Source organism: Xenopus tropicalis, chromosome 7 (assembly GCF_000004195.4).
Source record: "Xenopus tropicalis strain Nigerian chromosome 7, UCB_Xtro_10.0, whole genome shotgun sequence".
NCBI classification, from domain to species: domain Eukaryota; kingdom Metazoa; phylum Chordata; class Amphibia; order Anura; family Pipidae; genus Xenopus; species Xenopus tropicalis.
Genome location: NC_030683.2, coordinates 81,016,042 through 81,037,677, shown reverse-complemented (window position 1 = coordinate 81,037,677; position 21,636 = coordinate 81,016,042). Strand labels below are relative to the sequence as shown.

At 39.2% G+C, this 21,636-nt stretch overlaps 1 protein-coding gene across 5 annotated transcripts in view; it reads right to left on the bottom strand.

The window, feature by feature from the left end:
• hyou1 (hypoxia up-regulated 1) overlaps positions 1-10,072 on the bottom strand; it is a 31,098-nt gene extending 21,026 nt beyond the window's left edge. For 2 of the 5 annotated variants that reach the window (NM_001276685.2, NM_001276686.1), the window contains 6 exon segments: positions 974-1,050; positions 4,493-4,647; positions 4,852-4,930; positions 5,858-5,951; positions 8,851-8,945; positions 9,956-9,973. In NM_001276685.2, the coding sequence (NP_001263614.1) occupies positions 974-1,050; positions 4,493-4,647; positions 4,852-4,930; positions 5,858-5,951; positions 8,851-8,941 (496 nt within the window). In that variant the 5' untranslated portion in view covers positions 8,942-8,945; positions 9,956-9,973. 5 annotated transcript variants of the gene reach the window in all.
• Between the last annotated feature and the right edge of the window lie 11,564 nt (positions 10,073-21,636).

Here is a 21,636-nt window from a genome sequence, read left to right as displayed (position 1 = left end):
GACTTCCAATATGCTGCACATATAGAATATAACAGTCCCAATACAAGGCTGATAGTAGTTGAAGGACATGTACAGTTGATTTCACGGATCAAGTTTTTTTTCCCCAGGCCAGTGTTTGTTAGAAAAACTGTCTGGAAATGTACTTAACCTTCCTACCGCAGACCCAGGCATACCTTACAAAAATCCCGGTTAGCACAAGTGCAGTAGATTAAGGCCGGCAAGATCTACTTTACTGTGCATCTGCCAGATCTAATGTAAGAAGATGACAGTGCAGCTATCTATTTCACTAGGGGGTACCACACATTTTGGCAGCCCCCTGTGAAATAGACTTCACACAGTTCTTTAGTTCAAATTCACTTTATATGGCAGCTCAGAAACCAGTGCAATTAGCACCAGAACTAAATGATCAGCCCTACAGCATCAGTTTAAATGCCGAATGTTTTGGTCTGAAGAGGATTGCAGTTTTTAGTGGTCAGAAGCAATGAGGGAACAAAGCCGGATATCTCCTAATTAAAAATGGTAGTAAAAAAAATTCAAATATTTATACCGCAAAGTTCTTTTTAAGGGATTAATATAGCTAACACCACACTTGGGGGGAAGCCTTTACTTTCACTTTGATACGAAGAAATGTGTGTACAGAGGCCCACGGTAAGTTACATAACGCAGGACGGTCTGAAAAGTGCAAAAAAATATAAGCCAATAGCGGCTTTTTTTTTTTTTCACTTTGCGTCCTGCATTGTAAATGAAGTCCACTGTGTTTAACATTTAAATCATTTGTAACTTTTACATTAATTTCCTTTACTAACCCATATATAGTTTTACAGTGCAGCCAAGTTATATTACACACAAATTACATGTAATTAAACCTGATATATCATATCTAGCATATGTTTTTCAATACTTTAAGCACTTGTCTACTTGTGGTACCAAAAGTATTAAAACACAATAGTCTAGATAAACAAAAATAACTTACCAGCAAATTCCTCAGCCAGAGACCTGGAGTAATTTAACATCATCCCCAAGAGTTCCTCTGGTGAATAGGTTAACTCTCTGCATAAACAAAAGGAGGAGAGAGCAGGTGAGTAGCATAAAAAACACACTTCCAACAAAATCCTTAGAAATAAACTGGAGGGAGAACGAAGTCTGTTCTAACAATAGTTTTTTTTTTTGCATCTGCCTATTTTCGGTGTGTAAGACAGTTAGTGGGTAATGATAAAGTACATTAAGCCATTAAAAAGGCTGACTGACCACAAGCCTCTGAAAAAGGAGGCAAAAAAGAGATTAAAGACTGTACAGATACACAATGAAAATGTACATCTGCATTTTGTTTAGGATCTTAAAAAGTATCTAGTACATACCTTTAAAAAAAAAAAATTACATTTAGATAACCTTTCAAAAGAGCCCCTTAGTGCTATCCAAGTAGTACTTCTGCCTGGGGTAAATCATTAAAAAAAATTGCCACAAGGTGCTCAGCGAAACATCAGGGGTTACCCGAGCACAGAAACCTGCAGCAATTCTTTAAACAAGGATGGCGATATGGCAAAAAAAAAAGTTGGTTTTTCTATATATTATATGACCAAGAGCAGTGCTGACAAACTGTTTTCATATAGCATGTCAGTTTTTATAGAAGATTTAGTGGCCAGATTATAATAAAACATGTCACCCAAAGTGGCAGGTCAATAGTGCCCTTGAGCAGTCTTATGCCTTAGGCATAGAGGTGGGGCAGACAGTTACTTTCACTTTTAATTCAGAACTTCTTAGATGTCGCTTCCCTCCTCACATTCCCCCTCAATCCTCACCATGTAATTGTGTAACCATTGCATGGACATGGGCACCAGGTCCCCCCATACTGGCACAGAAACAAGATTTTGGCAGGATGCAATGCCTGCTTTGATAACAGTGTCCACAAAATGACCCCTGCCTGCATGCTACAATTGTGAATTCCAAGGCTGAAGAAAATAAGATTAAAATAATTTATATAGTGTAAGTAAAGTTTATTTTGCTTGCCAAACACAATAGAAAAGAATTTGAAATTATTTCTTAAGGTGACAGGTCCGCTTTAAAGGGCAATAACAGACTTTAAAGGAAAACTAAAGCCCACATAGACTGCCCTCCATTGGCCCCCTTACCTACTCCCTCCCCGTAGAGGCTATTAGATGGACATATTTCCCTGTCTGGAAAGTTGACCTACAGATGCAGAGTATTGCAGCATACTTCACAGGCTCCATCTTCTAGGCCTTCAGATTTTGTTATGGAAGCTCACAGACACCAAGCTTTGGTGCATCTGCAGTTGGAGCTAGTCCGGGGATTAGCTCCAACTGCTCATGCGCCAGATTCTGAGAACTTGCCAAACACCTTGAAGACAGCACCAGGGAAGTATGCTGTACTACTTTGCATTTATAGGTCAGCTTTCCAGACAGGGACATTTTTCCATCTAATAGACTCTGTGGAGAGGGAGCAGGGCCAAATGAGGGCAGTCTATGGGTGTTTTTGCCTGTGGGGGGTTTAGTTATCCTTTAAAAGGTACTTTGTCGCTTTGATCTGAAAGAAGATCACCACATGTAAAAATGCTGATCTGGCTTAACTGTGGAAAAATCCACATCATCCTGCATTTTATGCTGAATTACTACAGGTATGGGACCTGTTATCCAGAATGCTCGGGACCTGGGTTTTTCCGGATAAGGGATCTTTCCGTAATTTGAATCTCCATAACTTAAGTCTGCTAAAAATCATTTAAATATTGAATAAACCCAATAGGATTGTTTTGCCTCCAATAAGGATTACTTATATCTTTTTTTGGATCAAGTACAAGGTACTGTTCTATTATTACAGAGAAAAAGGAAATCATTTTTTAAAATTACAATTATTTGCTTATAATTCGGAGCTTTCTGTATAACGGGTCTCCGGATAAGGGATCCCATACCTGTATTAAGTGTCTTACATGCGCGGATCACCATATTTCTACGGGATTTTATTTTCAGGAGAGGTTTTTTTTTTAGCGTAGTCCTGCTCAGTCTCCCTGTCTCCTGCCCTACACTGAGTGTGTTACACTGTGCCTACCCTATGCTGCCTATGGGAGAAAACAGGTGACACTGATATGGGGGTTTGTTAACATTTGGGAATAGTTGTTAGGTGGTCGCCAAAATATTTCATTATGTACAAGAGGTTGCTGCGCTATCCGCAGTTGGTGGGAAGGATAGGTCATGGCTTAAAGCAGTGATCCCCAACCAGTGGCTCAAGGGCAACATGTTGCTCACCAACCCCATGGATGTTGCTCTCAGTGCCCCCAAACCAGGTAGTTATATCTGAATTTCTGACTTGGTGGCACGTTTTGGTTAAATAAAAACAAGATTTACTACCAAATAAAGCCTCCTGTAAGCTGATAGTGTGCATAGAGGCTGCCTAATAGCCAATAATAGCCCTTATTTGGCACCTCCATGAACTTTTATTGATGCTTGTGTTGCTCTCCAAGTCTTTTTACATTTGACTCTGGCTCACAAGTAAGAAAGGTTCAGGACCACTGGATTAAAGGATATGCCTTAAGCTTTTTTCATATATTATTGTGGGCAATAAAAAAGTTCTTGTAATAGCATGGTGAGCATTAAAAAACCATAGGTAAGATATTGAAACTTGTCTAATGGGTTACAAAAGCTAGTAATTGCTGATAAACTTCTACAGTTCTAGTTTTTAGTGAGAAGGGCAAACTATTAATTATATAACTAATTGTATTGCATTACCTCCCTTTCAAATTCCTCTATCAAATTATTACAAATGAAAAATAATTCACTAAAGAACATGTTTATTTTGTACACAGCATGAGATCTTGAAAGGAAAAACAAAAATATAGACATGTCTAAGTTGTAGTTTGTGGATGCTCTGGTGCAGCATTTGTGGTAAGCCTAGAATTGTGCAACACATAGCTAAAAGATACCTCCCTGATTTTGGATGGACGAAGATGATTTCATCTTGCATGCAAGAGCAAGCTAACATTTCCTGTTCTACATTTTCTCAGCTATGTTTATTCTCTGACAAATGGTCTGTCATTACACACCAATTAAAAAAAAAAAAAAAAAAAAAAGCTATCAATATAAATACTCCACAACTTTGTGGGAAAATATTTCCAAACATTTTGCAATTTGCGAAAACAAAAGGAGAAAATTGGCGCAATATTCGCACACAATAAACATGCAGAGGGCATGTTCAGGCAAACCACAATCTCATTTGTGAATTCGCATTTCACTGAGATTTGCAAGGAAAGACAGGCACAGCAGTAGAAAATTAAAGCATTTAAGGGAAGAAAATATACAAAACAACGATTTGCAAAAAAAAAAAGCACTGCACTAACTTTATAAATGACCCCCACTAAGTTTGCTGGTCACATGTTCAAAAGCAAACATCTTATTGATTACTATGGGTTACTGTGCCTGGGCAAACTTAGTGCCTTCTATTACATATTGGGGTAAGTGTTAAGTAAACAAGTCAGAATACTTACTCGGAAAGTTTGAAGAGGACTGTTTCCCGATGCTCATCCTTCACCAATTGATATTCAGGGAACCTGGCTTCAAATGCCTTTACGTGTGGGTTGTCAGCCCGCTTCCCAAGAAGATCTTGGAAATATCGAAATGTAACCTTAGGGTTCTTGACAGCCTGCAGAATGCATGAGTTTTTAATAAAACATGTAAACCTTGATAAACACTGACAACACACAAAGGTTAAGAGCTAAAAAAAAAAATAAAAAAAAAAAGTGCCCACATTAAATTGCAGCAAATAAAATATACTGGATGATCACTAATAAGTTATATTTTGTCACTGCACAGAGGTCCATATGTAAAGAATAACTAGGTAACTTACCATCCCAAGAGCACTATCTCCAAAGAGACGCTCGTTCTCCTTCAGAGCAATAGCAACTGGGGTTTTTCTCCGAGATTCCCTGGGGAAAAAAAAAAAAAATGTTCTTGCCACATATAAAAGGAAATAAAAGTTCCACCTGATGAGGTCAAATCTATCCACATGGATTTTTAACTTAAATGGTCTGCATAGAATGTATATAAATAAGTACTGTAAAATTTTTGTATGCTTTTGAATAGAATATAAAACAGTAAGTAGAACAATGTGGACAGTAGGAAGAACAATGTGGAAAATTTGAAATTTCTTGTAGAGTTGCAAGATATTGTTTTTAATCATTGATTAGTATGAAGTATATATTTATGCATGTCACATTTAATCTTTAAAAAATAGATAAAATAGTGTGTTGTCCAAACCACCTTCAACTCCACATGCTTAGGAACTACCCTATGTAAAATAACCGGAGACTCCTACATTTGAAGGGCATTAAATTCTAACTGTTCGATGGCCATGGCCTAATAATCAATGGCCTAATATTTATGTGATAAAATTCTAAAAGGCCACAATAAAAATCCCAAATGGCAATAATGTTAAGTGAACTCATCAGCACCGAGGAGAGAAAGAGGTAGTTACAGAATGGCCTAATTGAGCAACTTTCCAAATGATCTTCATTTTTTATTGTTATTTCATTTTTTGCTTTTCTCTTCTGCCCCTTTCATGCTTTTAGATGGGGGTCAATGACCCCAGAAACCAAAAACTATTGCTCTGTGAGGGAAACTCATTTATGATGCCTCTTATCTACTAAAAATGTGTGGGCACTAAAGTACTCAAAATATCCCCTATGCCACTGCTCTATGACTGAAAGTTTCCAGCAGATGAGAGGGAAATTATATATGACACAATACTGGATAAATTAGCAATTTTAAAATAGTATTTATAAAGGGTAAATTTACTTTCCTACATAGCTTGAGCATTAGTAGCCTTTCATCAATTTCTTTAGTCAGGTCCTTACTTGTTTAGAACAATTTCCATTGGGACTCCTGGCTTCACAATGGCAATTTTCATCCATTCACTGCCCATATCCACAGACATAACAGCCACAGACTCTAAAAAGATACACAAGTAAATATAAGTTAAATATTTTCATAAATAAAACAAAGTAATTGCCAGTGAAACATATTTGTTTTATACAGCAAAATGTCCTCCTAAAATCTTGGATCTGGGAGCTGAAGTTTCACAGAAGCTGGAGAGAAACATGATGTATGCCTCAAGAGAAAACAGGGTTGTTATACAGACACAGTCCTATCTGGGAAATACCAACCCTAGGTAGACTAAATATGAAGTTAAAGACTAGCATGTCATTTCAAAGCCTCCAAAAGCTTACAGCCAGTAAGTGGTTTCAAATCTCTGCAGGAAAGCTTAATAAAAAAAAAAAAAAACAGAGCCGTGGAGATGATGGGACAAATGTGTGTTTCTATAGTTATTTTAAATATGTTTTTACATGCTCTGCACACCCAAATTTGACCACACATTTTGGCAAATATTGCTTTTAATGAACTGCAAAGGAATCTACCTTAAACTTCCACCTATGAAAAACTCTGCAGCATTCACAACACATTTTCCAGAAGTCAAGAATTTGGCAGATGCCAGGGCAATGTTACCTGCCTCAATATGCGATTAATGCCAACTAACAAATTAGTTCAATATATTGTCTGGCGCGGTGTATCATGGTTTTGCTGAAGTGCCCTTGTTATGGTGGAAGCAAACCTGAACATAATGTACAATTATATTATTGACAATTTCATGCTTCCTAAAAAGTTTGGCGAGGAGCCTTTTTTGCCAACCCATCACTTCACGTTGTAAAGGAAAAAGGTTTTATACAGAGGAGCCTTTTTTTTAACAAGCAATTAATTCCCTACCATGACAGGCCAAGCATGAAAATAATGGCATTTCGGTTTTCTACTTTGCAGAACTACCAAAGAAACTACAACACTTTGTTAAGCACAGAAATATTTTACTTAAAAGGTTTTGAAACTCAAAAATTCAAATTGTTAAATCATATTTTAAAAGCTAAAAAGGGATATACAATAAAAGGCGGCAATATTTCTGATTGTACTTTAATTGTTTCTAATTAGAGGAGTACTTTAAGAATCCACAAACCAATTGTTACTCTGCACCATATCTAGCAGTATCTGCATATGCACAATCCTGTAACAATAGCCATGTGACAGATCTGTTTACGCAAGGGTTATGAGCTCTACATTTATCACTGAACGCATGTTAGTGTGCACCAAATGATTGTAGATCTAGTGATCATTCATCCCATATCATCAGAAAATTTATCAGGCAAATTTGAAAATTTTGTGTGTTAGTAAAATTGGACCATTGTCCAATAGTTTGCAGGACCAAGAAGGTAGTTTTCCTAACTTCAACTAGATGATATTGGTTGAAAGGTTTTCGTTGATGGACAAATCGTACTCTTAAACAATCACTTCAGGATAAGCTTGGTTCTATGAGAACGAGAAAATCTTTTAAAAATCTTAACATGTATGGCCAGATTAAAAATGAAAGTGTTTTAAAGGAATGACAATTACTCTACACTGGTAAAACGGATGTGTTTGCTTCAGAAAACCTACTATTATTTATTTACATATGCTGCTTTGTAGCCATGGGGGCTGCCATTCAAGCACATGATCCATAATAGATAACAGATAAGCTGTGTAAAAGCCACTGTATACAACAGAACTTGTCTGTTTTCTTCTGTGTAACCTGTGCCTTTTCTCCTTTTTCAGCTTTAAATGTCTGCCACCATTGCTACACAGAAGCTTGTTTAGATAAACTGTAGTAGCGTTTCTGAAGCAAACACAGTAATTGTAGCAGTGTAGAGCAACAGTACATTATATTTTAATTTCTTTAAAACACTCATTTTTTTAATGTTACTGTTCCTTTAACTATTGCATATTAGAACAGCATGAGAACAGAACACATGCCACGTGTTTATCTATTACTTATCTTTTATAGGAAGTTTAGGAGGCAGTTCATATTACAAAACTATACCAAGGGTAAAGACACATGGAGCTACTAGTAGTAGCTACTTGTCACAGCTACAAAAATAAACAATGCTGATTGTTTACTGATAAGTGTCTCTATGTGTATTAAGTAGAGGCAATCTTCAGTATTGCCTATGGTATTTTCTGGCGTTTAGTAGCCGTGACAAGAAGCTGCTACAAAGTAGCTCCATGTGTCTTCACCCCAAAGCTCACCATACATAATAAGATCAACTCAAACAGATGCGTGTAGTCATAATTTTTTTAAAACTTTACCAGCACACCTGGCCTTTCCTCATATGTTCCTCTGGTGCCCAGTATATGATGAGAGATCAGCACCCTCCAATGTTTAAATTCAAAAAGACCAAAAATACCAATACAACATGGCAACTGCAAGCTGGGCAAAGCCCCTGTGTGTTTATTTAGCTAAAAAAAAACTGAGTGTGTGCCCTGAATCATAACATTTTGGAAATTGAATAAATGTTTTAGCCCACTTGTAATCGCCACACTGTGTTGAATGACACATGAGACTCACTGGACTGTCTGGTCCAACAACTGCATCAAGTAGGAGTGAATGCAACCTGTCTGTAACTAAATAGAAGACTCAATTCCTAAAACGCTTTGCACACATCTCCAAAAGATCTCTGAATCAGACCATGTGGGAACTGCAGTCTTGGCTTGAAGCCACCTTGCTTCTGCTAAACTGTTTCAAATGAGAAAAGCAGTGCTAAGAGAAGAAAAGGGACAAACAAACATTGCTTTGAACTGCAATCACATTTACAAATACATTTAAAACCACAGAACATTTTATTTAATGGTTAGTCCAAAGTTGCTTAAAATCACATTTTAATTATGCAGCAAAAAATAAAAAATATTTTCACTATTTGGGTTAAACTTCCCTTGAAGAAGATTATATGATATTATTTGCTCCTGCAGGGAGAATGGATTATGAACTTACCAGTATTTGAAGACAGCAGTGCTAAGAGGAACATCGTAAAAACACAAACTAATGGCCTCATGTTCCCAGATACTTTATGAACAATCATCATGTACCTTTAAAAAAAAGAAAAAAAAAAAGAGTAAAAAAAGTGTCAAAACTAAGCATGTGAAAAACATTCATCTACAACTGCATTTATTTTAATGTATATATACACTTACACACACTGAATCATCCACTAATTCTGTTCCACTTGTATGCTTTTCCCATAAATGTTATCATTGTTTACTACATCCTGTTACAGGCACATAGTTTGACTGTACTGTAAAGCCTACACCCTACACACTGCCATTCCAACCACATGCAAGCAATGGAGCTCTCACAGCTAAGATAATGCTCATATTCACCTCTGCCCAGCAATCTGCATTTCATACGCCTTTTATTCATCTACATTGTCTTTGCTTCCAAGCCACATATGTACTTCAAAAACAACTCTCTCTAAACCTAAACCTCTCTCAGGGATGTTGGTTTAGGAAGAGGAATACAGGGGTCAGAATTGACTCAAACCCCCTTGGGCTGGAAACAACTGAGGGACTATTAGCAGTAAAGACAGGGTATTTGCTGAGGAATGACTTACAGTACACGCGTTTTTATTTATGTTAACAGGAAGTAGAAAGTTACATAGATTATAGAGGATATATATCTATACACACACATAACTAAACGAGACCAGACATGTCAGATGCAATACTATAAGAGTGCGCTTGAATAATATTGTACAAGGTCATAAAAAGCAGGAATTTCCAAAACGTACTGATTAATGTCCTTACTTCAATCACTCTATGCTGTATTTACAGTATGTATTTTAATGAAATGTTATTGCCTTGTCATTTAGTCAGTGCCAGTCAGTTCAGTAGCCACAGTATCTGTCACAATCCTCTGCAATGTAACCCATGCCTTCAGCCTCACCGCGTATAAGCAGCATGTGGCTTATCCGCCCCCTTTGCCTATGAAGCGCCTTGCATCAAATATATCTCACCTCTGCTCCCAACACCTGGCAGTCGTTCCCGCAGCCCCCCGTAAATAACCCAAGCACCAATTTCTCTGTCACCCCCGGTATTTTTACCTCTCCGTCTCTGTCTCGCGCACAGGCCTGAACGCGGCGTGTACAGATTGGCTGATTTACCGGTATATGTTGACGTCACCAGAGCGCAGACATCTAGCCAATCGGCAGACCGGAGGTTTTACCCATTATATGCGCCCATTGGTCCACGTTCAGAGTGCCGGGTACACGGCGGATTGGGCCACGACGGTGTGACGTTTGATAAGGTAACCAGCAAACGCCTAGTGGTCAGATATAGTTTGCTAAGTGTGCAAACCGTTTCATTAGTTTGAAGTTTGACACAGCTAATGACTGTTAATAACTGTTTAGTTATGTGTATGTGTATAGATATATATCCTCTATAATCTATGTCTAAGATTTAGTCAGAGTTACGTTCAAGCGGTTATTGCTTATAAATACACAGTGCGAGCGGAGCCAGAGCGTTTCATAGCGGGACTGTGCACCCTGTCAAACTAGAACAGGGGTGTAAGGGAATCCGGCAGGTACTCACACTCCTGCCGATATTAGTTTGTCATGCAAATTGACTATATAAATTAAACTGGAGAATGAGAAACAGATGATAATGCGCACCTTTTATAAAACGACATGGGGGTGTTTTATGCATTATTTATGACCTGGAATCAGTGTTGGACTGGGAACCAAGGGGCCCACCAGAAAACCTTAGACCCGGTTTCCAAACTATTTTTCCTCCTTTCTCTCACATCTTGGGGGACACAGGTACCATGGGGTAAAGGGTCCCTCCCATCAGGAGGTAGGACACTGATGACATCAGAGCTGAAGACCCTCCTACTCTCCCTTTATCCCCTCCTGCCCCTGAAGGGTGCCAGTTTTTTCAGTGTCCTTCATACAGGAGTACAATACACAAATTAGGAAACACCGAGCAGGTGTTCCCTCCTAGACTTCAATTACATGCACAGTTACTAAATTAGATTATTAGGTCAATTGGTTAACAAAGAGTGTTGGAAAAATCAGAATTAAAATTTAACCTTTATTTAATTTAGATAAAACCCCAAAAAATAATGCTCATGGAAAAAAGAAAATCCCAATTGAAAATAGCAGGGGGTGAAAAGTGATCCAAATGTTAATCACAAAGCATCAATTGCTCACCACTGACTTACTGAGGCTGACACAAAACAAAACAACGTTGCAAGTTTCTCCGTTATATGAAATGTATCTAATTCCCCTATTCAAACTCCAACTGAGCAGTAACAGGGAAAATGCCTTGGAGAACTTGCAACAAATGTAACAACTCTTAAAGGACAAGGAAAGTCAAAATCTATTAAGCACTCTATTAAATAGTACTACTATTGCTGTGTAAAAACACTCTATTCCTGGCTTGCCTAATGAAAGATTTACAGAGATACACTTACTAGGACCTACATACTTGTTTCAGTGAACGGCGCCGCCATCTTGTCCAGCATGTCACAGAGTGTCCTGCCACAAACCCCCCCCCCCACAGCATGTCACAGATCAACACACAGAGCTTCCACTGCCGGCAGCACCCCCCACCTTCCCCCACTGCTGCTGCTGCCGCCGCTCTGCATTGTCAGGAGGACATACAGATCGACACACAGAGCTGCCACTGCCGGCAGCAACCCCCCCCCCGCTGCCGCCGCTCTGCACTAGCAGGAAGAGATACAGATGGACACCGACACCGACACCGCCGCCGGCTATACTTGCATCTGCTATACAGCAATGTTATGTACAGCACTCGCCCACCAACCTTTCGCTTCGCTCCAAGCTCCTGCCACAAACCGTCCTTTGCTCCCCACACCTGCCCCCCCCCCGCTCACCCCAACAGAGTTCACCGGGTTCACTGTCGCCATGGCAACCAGACGCTCCTGCTGTGTGCGCATGCACCTTCTGTAGTAAGTCTCCAAGTCTTGGAAAGGAGCGATGCATTATGGGAATCTTCTTTACCCTGCTCAGCGTTTTTTTTTCCTGTTTGGCTTCTGATCTTCTGAACAGGTGAAAAATGGGGAGACTTAAGGGCACTATTGAGACAACTGAAGGTATGCCTGCAGCTTGAGATTAACTCTTTATTAGCCTTTCCTTCTCCTTTAACTCATGTAGAAAGACACCAGACACCATATCATGTGCTGCTGCTATTAATAAAGTAACTAGAGTGCTTCTGATTCAGCGCTCCGACTCCGAACGTGTACTCAGCATTCTGCTCCTTAGATCAAGGATGTTTCCACGCCCCCACTACGTGTTTTATTTGCCCCACCATAGATTATAGCATTAGGTCTCATGATGATACCCCAGCCTCCCTTATCAATATTGCATTCCACCCCCGCACCTAAAACTGCACATCATTCGTGCACCCATACCATTCCCTTAAGGACTCATCCACGCTCCCTTCCTCTGATGAAGAGATCAGTGAAGGGGAAATAGTTTCATCCCCTGCGGCCTCTGACTCCAGTGAGGAGGACAATACGGCCGATACAGCACCCAGGGTGGATAGCCTCATTAGGGCAGTCCTTGAAACCCTAAACATTCAGGAGGAAGACTCTACTCAGAAAAAGACCTCCACACTTTTTAAAAGGCAATGCAAGTCATCGGTAACCTTCCCAGCTCATGAACAATTGCAGTACTTGATTCTTGAGGAGTGGAAATTTCCAGATAAGAAATTTCAGGTTACAAAACATTTTTCCAGACTATTGAGTCCTTAGGACTCAATAGAGAAGTGAAGCTCCCCTCCAGCGGTGCATGCGCCAGTATCTCGACTGTCCAAGGTCACCGCTCTACCAGTTCCAGACGCCTCAGCGTTCAAGGACCCCACTGACAAGAGGATGAAAGGGCTTCTTAAGGCCAATTTCCTCTCCACCGGTTAAGCACTGCGGCCCATCCTAGCTTCTGCCTGGGTCAGTCGGGCAGTTGAAACATGGTCCAGCTCCCTATTACAATCTATTCAGGATGATAGTCCCAAATACACAATCCTCCAGCTGGCCTCCTACATCCAGAAAGCCAACCAGTTCCTAGCAGATGCCTCACTTGACACAGCTTGGGTTAATTTGATAATTATGACAGCAATGGCGAGTCGGATTCTGGTGGCTGCTCCTCCTCTCCTTTTTCTTTGCAGATAAATAAAGACACACGTTCCAATGACTACAGTTCAGATGAGACTACCCGAAAAAAGACGACTTATTCGACAAAAAACGAACAGGGTCTCTGGTCCAAGTGGAAGAGAAAAACGAATCATCACTCAAGCGAGTCAGGAGAGGAAGAGGAATTCAACAGTCGACCAAGATACCGTCTACGGGACAGAAGGATAAAAAGATTTTGAACCTGTCAACAAGAACTTTCACTTCTGATGAACTGAACATTCTGGAAAAAGGTTTAACTTTTTGTCCTGTAAAAAACTTTGACTTATTTGACACCATTACAGATGTTAACCGATTTGTACGAAAACTTTTACTGAAAAAACACTTTTACAATGACAATACTACTTTAATCGAAGAGGTAGATAAGGAGAGCAATTTAGTTACTCCTGCCCTCTTACAGTCTCACATATCAAATTTCAAAGATATGAATACGCTCCTTCAACTTGAACAGTTGGGCAGAGAGACCGACCCCGATTCGGGTAGAGTTGGAGCCAGTCTCCCTGAATCACTGTATAAATTTAAATCTAAATCTACCTTCTATCCTACATATCTTAGAGATAATATTATCAATATGTTTCAGAAGAATATAGAAACAGAACTAAGCTATTTATACGAGACAGTTAGAGATTCTTCTACCAGTAGTAACCTTACTAAAAAAGAAAAAAGAGCACTTGAGACATTGAAAAATGACCATGACATAGTTATCCGACAAGCAGATAAGGGAGGTCAGATTGTTATACTAAATAAATCAGATTATGTTTCTGAGGCTTACAGACAACTTGCAGATAAAGACACATATTTATCTTTAGATAAAAATCCTACATATGCATATAAAATGGAGCTTGACACATTGTTACAAGAAGCTCTGAATTTCAACATTATAGATGAAAAACTTGCTTTCATCAAAAATGATACACCAAAATCGGCCATTTTCCATCATTTACCGAAAATACATAAAAAAGAGAGACCTCCATTAGGCCGACCGATTATAGCAGGTATAGGCTCTCTAGGCGAAAACCTTTGTGAATTCATAGATCACTTTTTACAGCCTTTAGTTCTAAGACTCCCTAGTTACCTTAAAGACAGCGGTCACTTACTATACACTCTGAATAAATATCAGTGGAATTCTACAGATTTGAAATGGGCCTCAATAGATGTCACTTCTTTATATTCATGTATTCCTCATACTCTTGGCCTACAAGCCATCGAATATCACCTTCACCAATACAGCACTTATGAACCAAACTTTATCACTTTTTTATTACAGTCTATACATTTTCTTCTTACACATAATTATTTCTATTTCGACAATAAGTATTATTTACAGTGTAGAGGCACGGCCATGGGTGCCAAATTCGCACCTTCCTATGCGAACTTATTCCTAGGTTGGTGGGAGGATGTACACATCTATAATGATACTAATGCATTCTCTGCTCACATTCAATACTATGGACGCTACATTGATGATATCATAATGATTTGGTCTGGCACAGAAGAACAATTTAGTCATTTTATTCAACACATTAACACTAATAATTATAATTTACAGTTCACTTCTGAAATACATCATACTAGCATTAACTTTTTGGATGTCACGTTGAGCACTTTCAATCAATCAATCACTAGCACAATCTTTCGAAAAGATTGTTCAGCTAACACGTTATTAGAAGCTACTTCCTGTCACCCGAGGCACTCCATCTGTAATATTCCATACAGCCAATTTTTACGCATCAGACGCGTCTGTTCTGAAGATTCAGAATTTGTATCTAAGTCCACGGATCTATACCATAGACTAATAGAAAGGGGGTATTCTAAGAACAACATCGTCAAAGCTTTTGAGCGGGCTGCATCTGTAGACAGATCAAATCTTTTTGACAGATATCATGTGCATAATCAAAAAGTATCTAAACATAAGAAGTATGCTAAAAAGAAGGACAACGATTTTTTGACATGTATTTTGACTTATAGCCCCCAACAAAAAATTATAGAAAAAATTATCAATGATAATTTAACCATCTTAAAATTAGATCCCATCCTGAGACAAATACTCGATAAAGGACATAAATATATTACTCGAAAAACTGAAACTTTGAGTAATTTATTGTCACCAAGTTTAATCCATACTAGACAGCCGACAACTACATGGTTGTCTACAAAAGGGTGCTATAAGTGTGGATCCAGACAATGTATCACTTGTAACTACATACAAAAAACGGATTCGTTCATCTCTTCTATGACTATGAAAAAATATCAGATAAAACACTTCATTAACTGTAATACTAAAAACGTTATATATCTCCTTACTTGCACTAAGTGCATGAAACAATATGTAGGTCAGACATGTAGAAAGCTAAAAGATAGGATAAGGGAACATGTACTGAATATTACTAATGTTAACAGTCACACTACTGTTGCAAAACACTTCTCTGAATGCTCCAATAGATCCCTGTCTTTTTTACAGGTTATAGGGATAGATAGAGCTATCCCTAGCCCTAGAGGGGGCGATATCTCTTCAGTTCTAATTAGAAAAGAAACTAAGTGGATTTTCTTCCTAAAAACTCGACAACCACATGGACTTAACTATGACTATGATGTTACTTGTTATGTATAATTACCTAAATCTAGCTTTTTATGGTTATACACCAATCTAATGTATATAATGTTTAATATATCCCTATGTAAATTTATGACTTTTTATCCACTTTCCCTAGCCACATGACCTCTTGGTCTGATTGGTTGATTGCAAAGTTTATTTCATTGGTCAAATTTGCCTTTAAATATTGTGTATTGTGTTCAATGTATTCAGCCTATGACTAAGTACCCTATGGTATGAAACGCGTAAGGCTATCTGCTTTTACACATGGATAGAATAAAATTTATACTTTTTTAATTAACTATTTTCTACTGGCTGCATTTTTCTACTTTTGTACTTTTCTACAACAAACAATCCGGAGTGCCTGCCTATCTTCATAATTGGTTTCCTGTGATGACTCCCTGTGCTGAATGGTCTGGGGCATGAGCACCTGGACCCACTGTCACTGTGGGTAAGAGCTATATCCACCAAAAAGTGTGATCACATTTTATTATGTTTGAGTACAGCTTGGGTTATAGCAAGAGCATCCACACTCTCAGTTGCTACAAGAAGAGCACTTTGGTTGAAGGTCTGATCGACCGACCTTAGTTCCAAAACATCCCTAACATCTATCCCATTTCAGGGACAGAAGTCATTTGGCGGCGAACTGGACAAAATAATTTCTCAAGTTACCAAGGGCAAAAGTACATTTTTACCCCAAAACAAGCCCAAGTCCGTATTCAATCAGAGAAGGGGACAGTCATTTCGGAACTAAGGGTTTTGCAACTTTAGATACAGTCCGCAATCGAACTCCCAGAATAACTCAAAGAATCGATTCTCCAACAAAAGGAAATCCGCATGGTAACCCCGCAGACACTTGCCCAAGCAAACCGGAGACAAGGCTGCTTCCTCCTGACTACACTCGGCGGTCTCAGACAGAGGCACCATAGGAGGTTGACTGCGCTTTTTTTGCAGAAACTTGGTCACAACTCAACTCAAGACACTTTTTCATGTCAAGAGTACCAACTCCAGACTTGAAGAGACAAGCCTTCCTTTCCATAATAGATTCTCTGTGTGAAACGGGAGTCATCCCTCCAGTGCCTCTGCATCAGAGATTTCAAGGCTTCTATTCGGGTCTTTCCGTCCAATCCTGGAATTAAAGCTCCTAAACAATTGGATTGTTTACCACAAGTTCAAAATGGAATCGGTTCGATCCATAATCCAGGCTGTGGAACCAGGAGACTTTTTAGCCTCCCTGGACATAAGAGATGCATATCTACATGTCTCCATCTTCCCGCCACACCAACAGTTTCTAAGGTTTGCATTTCACAATTACCACTATCAGTTTGTTGCCCTGCCTTTTGGACTGTCCTCGGCACCACAAGTTATTACAAAGATCATGTCCTCCATGGTGGCATACCTACGTGTGCGGGGTGTTTTCATAATGTCTTACTTGGACAACCTCCTCATCAAGGCGAGATCCAAGAACATAGCAGAACGGAACATACAGCTGTCCATCCAGAGTCTCCAAATATTCGGGTGGCCAATCAACATCCGCAAATCCTCCCTAGTGCCAAACCAGGCCATGCCGTTCATGGGATTACTGTTCCACACTGCATCACAGAGGGTATTTCTACCACAGGAAAAACAACTCAGGATCCAAAGATCCATCAAACTTCTTCAATCATCAGTGCGACTAACAGTTCAGACATGCATGTGGGTGCTGGGACTGATGGTATCCACTATAGAAGCAGTAGCATTTGCTCAACTCCACTTCCGGCCACTGAAGATAACACTTCCAGAAGAGACTCAGAGATCTCTATTATAGTGTCTAACCCCCAACAGGTTGAACCAGGGGAAATCCTTTCTGGCAAAAATTGAAAATTCAAAGTCCTGCCGTAGGTTCCAGTGTTCAGAAGTAAGTACTCGTCAACAGTTAACAGGCCCCTTGCTGGCTGAACACATTTCAAATTCAATACAAAATAACCTGGAGAGTACACTTGTTCTTCAGTGCAACAGTGTACAGTACATGTTTCGGCTAACAGCCTTTCTCAGGTGTATCAGAGGCACTCTCACAACTTAGTAACTTGGAACATTACAAGCCTTTACAAACTGATCCAACTTGGGACATTAAGAAAAAGATTGACCTCTGCATAAGCTCTGCTTTTGAGTCAGGTATCATTAACAAAAAAACTTTTGACTTCTTGACTGTTACACATCCATGAATACCAGTACGTTACCACTTGCCCAAAATACATAAAAATTTGGAACATCCACCAGGGCGTCCAATTGTATCAGGGATGGGATCAATCTTGCAGCCACTCTCACAATTTGTAGATGTATACTTACAGGAAATTGTGAAGGGTATACCCCAATGCTTGTGTGATACAACGGATTTTCTCTGTAAATTGCAGAACATAGGACAAATCTCCCCTGACTGGTTTTTATGTAGCATTGATGTACAGTCATTATATACATCAATACCACATGAGGAGGGCATGCATTACATTGAGGAAGCATTGCTTAATACCAATACCCCACATGCTATGGTCATAGGCGGAGGGTCACTTTTTTGTTTGGGGAGGCTAAAGATGGCCCATACACAGACTGACCTACAGCTAATGTGAGACTTAGTGGATTCGCTGCTGGCATAAAAAGTTAACCTCCCAACTACCTCTTGCCGTTCCCACTGACTCCCAGGGATACTGTACAAAAGTGCGGGGGGTGCTTTTTTTTTACCCTAAAATGTTTAGGATGTAAAAGTATTCATACGTGCACTTCTGTTAGGGGATCTGCAAACATTTGTGTTTGTGATCAGTTAGCTTAAAGGGGTAGTTCGCATTCGAATTCACTTTTATTTTTAATGGTTTTTTAGTTATTTAGCTTTTTGTTCAGTAGCTCTCCATTTGGTATTTCAGCAGCTATCTGGTTGCTAGGGTCTTATTTACCCTAGCAACCAGGTAGTGGTTTAAACAAGAGATGGGAATATGAATAGTTAAGGGGCCTACTTGGAAAAATAAGTAATACAAAATTATAATAATAATAAAATTGTAGCCTCACAGAGCAATATTTTTTGGCCCCCATTTGAAATCTGGAAAGAGGCAGAAGAGAGGCAAATTATTCAAAAAAATTAATTAGGAAGACCAATTGCAAAGTTGCTAGGAATAGGTAATTCTATAACATACTAAAGGTTAACTTAAAAGTAAACCACCCCTTTAGATGTGTTTATGTTAGTTTTATAGCAAGAAAGGCAGTGGGTACTGACTCCCCATTATATGCAGTGAGACGCAGTCCATATTTACAAAACCAGCACATTATATACAGTGAGAAGCAGTGGGTACTGATGGCAGATATTCAGGCCCTGGCACTATAACACTGGCACTGATACACAGCATTGGCCCCACTGTAACTTACTAGAAATGAAAAAAACAATGAAAAAAAAAAATAGTGCAAAAAACAACAACAAATATATAAACACACAATGAGCTTTTGCAGGGGAAAGAGTTAACTTTTTTTTACCCTCCATCTGTTAGGGTAGGTGATAGATTATAAATTATTATAGATGTCAGGTCAGGCAAAAAACAATTTAATGTCAGCTAGTGATTCTTTAGAACTGTATAGTACCTGTGGGATGAAAACTGCAGTTGGTTCTTAGGTAAAGTTACAGCCTGCAGATTCTTCTTTTCAGTCTTCAGTTCTGTACTGCTTCCAGTTTGCAAAATCTCCCGATCCCTGTGTGCATCTGTGCTCTGTCTGTCGAGAAAGCTGTGCTCTGATTGGACAATCCACAAGAAGAAAGATCCAATCGGAGCACAGCAAAACGGGCTTGCAAGAACAGATTTCCAGGACAGTGCAGAAACGGAGTAAGGTTTTTTTTTTTTTTTTTTGTTTGTTTTTTTTAAATGTGCCAAGCAGGTTTGGGGAGGCTTAGCCTTCCCTAGCCTTATGGAAAATCCGCCTATGGCTATGGTGTTCTTTCTCATGGAACTACTTAACTTTGTTTTGAAATACAATTACTTCCGCTTTGAAAAAGACTTTTATGTTCAAGTACAAGGCACGGAGATGGGCAGTAACTTAGCACCTAGCAATGCCAACATTTTTATGGATTATCTGGAATGTAAACTTATACTCCAGAATCCAATATATGCGGAATCCATACATTGCTATTTCAGATATGTGGATGATATCTTTATAATCTGGAAATCGGGTGAAACACAACTGCAGGGATTCCTTGAGTACATCAATTCCCAACATAGTTCAATCAAATTCACAGAAGAACACAGTAAAAACACCATACATTACCTTGACGTACAGGTGTTTAATAAGGAAGGGCACATTGTGACTGATCTATTTCCCAGACCCACAGAAAGAAATAACTACCTCAGACCAGACAGCTACCATACTCCAAACACTATTAAGGGTATACCCAAGGGTCAATTTTTACGCATCAGGCGTATTGCATCTGATGACCAAAGGTACTTACAAAGTGCTAATAAACTCATAGATAAATTTGTTGAAAAAGGATACGATAAGAGGTTGCTATGTAAAGTGAGGGATGATGTGCAGCAAATTAACAGAAAGAATCTACTTGTAAAAAAAACTGCCAAACACCAAGTAGAACTGAGAATACCATTCGTCAGTCAATTTGGCCCTCTAAGCAAACAACTAGAAAAAATGATTATACATCATTAATTTGGCAGACAAATTGGTCAAATCAGACCTATTGAGAACAGAAAAACGAACCCGTTTCTTTGGCCTTCCAAAATATGGGACCTTTCCCTGCTTCGGATGCAGTAACTGTAATTCTATTATTAAAGGTGATTCCATTACACATCCTTATAAGGGCCATAAAATACCTATCAGGGGATACCATACATGTAACTCTGAGTCTGTGGTATGTATGCGTTAAAATGCCCATGTGGGAAAATATATATAGGTCAAACTGCTAGACCAGTTAAAACAAGAATACGGGAACATAAATACTCTATAACGGCATATGATCCAGAGAAAAAGAAAACACAGACACCCGTGGGAAAACATTTTTATTTGCATAAACACAGCCCGGCCTCATTACGGTGGCTAGTTTTAGAAGACGTGGCCGTCCCAAAGAGAGGGGGAGACAGAACACGTCTACTATTGCAAAATGAGGTAAAATGGATACATATAATGGGAACCCTTGAACCACTGGGTATGAATGAAGCTTTGAGCCTCAAATCCTTTCTATAATGTTATACCTCTTACTTACAGGTTATAAAGCTAAGAACTTCTAATTGATGGACTTCTATTCATGTGAAAAGAACAAACGTTCTCTCAATTTACTGTCTGGTAGGAAACTGCCTTTTTCTACATTTGTAGCTAATCTGTATACAATGTATCTGTATATTGCTACTAAGGTGCGATTTAAAGGTAGGCCACACTTTATTTTCATGATAACCTATACACCTGGCCACACTATGGAGCTGGTGGAACTTGTTGGTGGGGTGTAAGGTATTTATTCTGTTTGCTTATGTCACTCTTGTATGCACCTGAGGAAGGCTGTTAGCCGAAACATGTAGTGCAGTGATATCTCAATAAATTACACTGTTGCACTGAAGAATATGTGTACTCTCCAGTTTATTTTGTATTGAATTTGAAATACTTTCTGGCACCATTGTGGCTGATAGTCACAACGGATGCCAGCCTCACTGGCTGGGGGGGCAATATTCCAGAGGCGCTCAGCCTAGGGAATCTGGTCACAGACAGAATCATCACTTCCGATAAACATTCTAGAGATCAGGGCCATCCTGCAGGCACTTCAGGCATGGGAAAACAGCCAAGCTGTGAGAATACAGTCGGACAATGCAACGGCAGTGGCGTATACAAACAGGTAGGGAGGCACGAGAAGCAGAAAAGCAAACCTAGAAGTGACCCACATACTGGAGTGGGCAGAAAGAATGGATACTCAGATCTCGGCAATACACATTCCCGGAATAGACAATGTGGAAGCAGTTTATCTCAGCAGATATCAG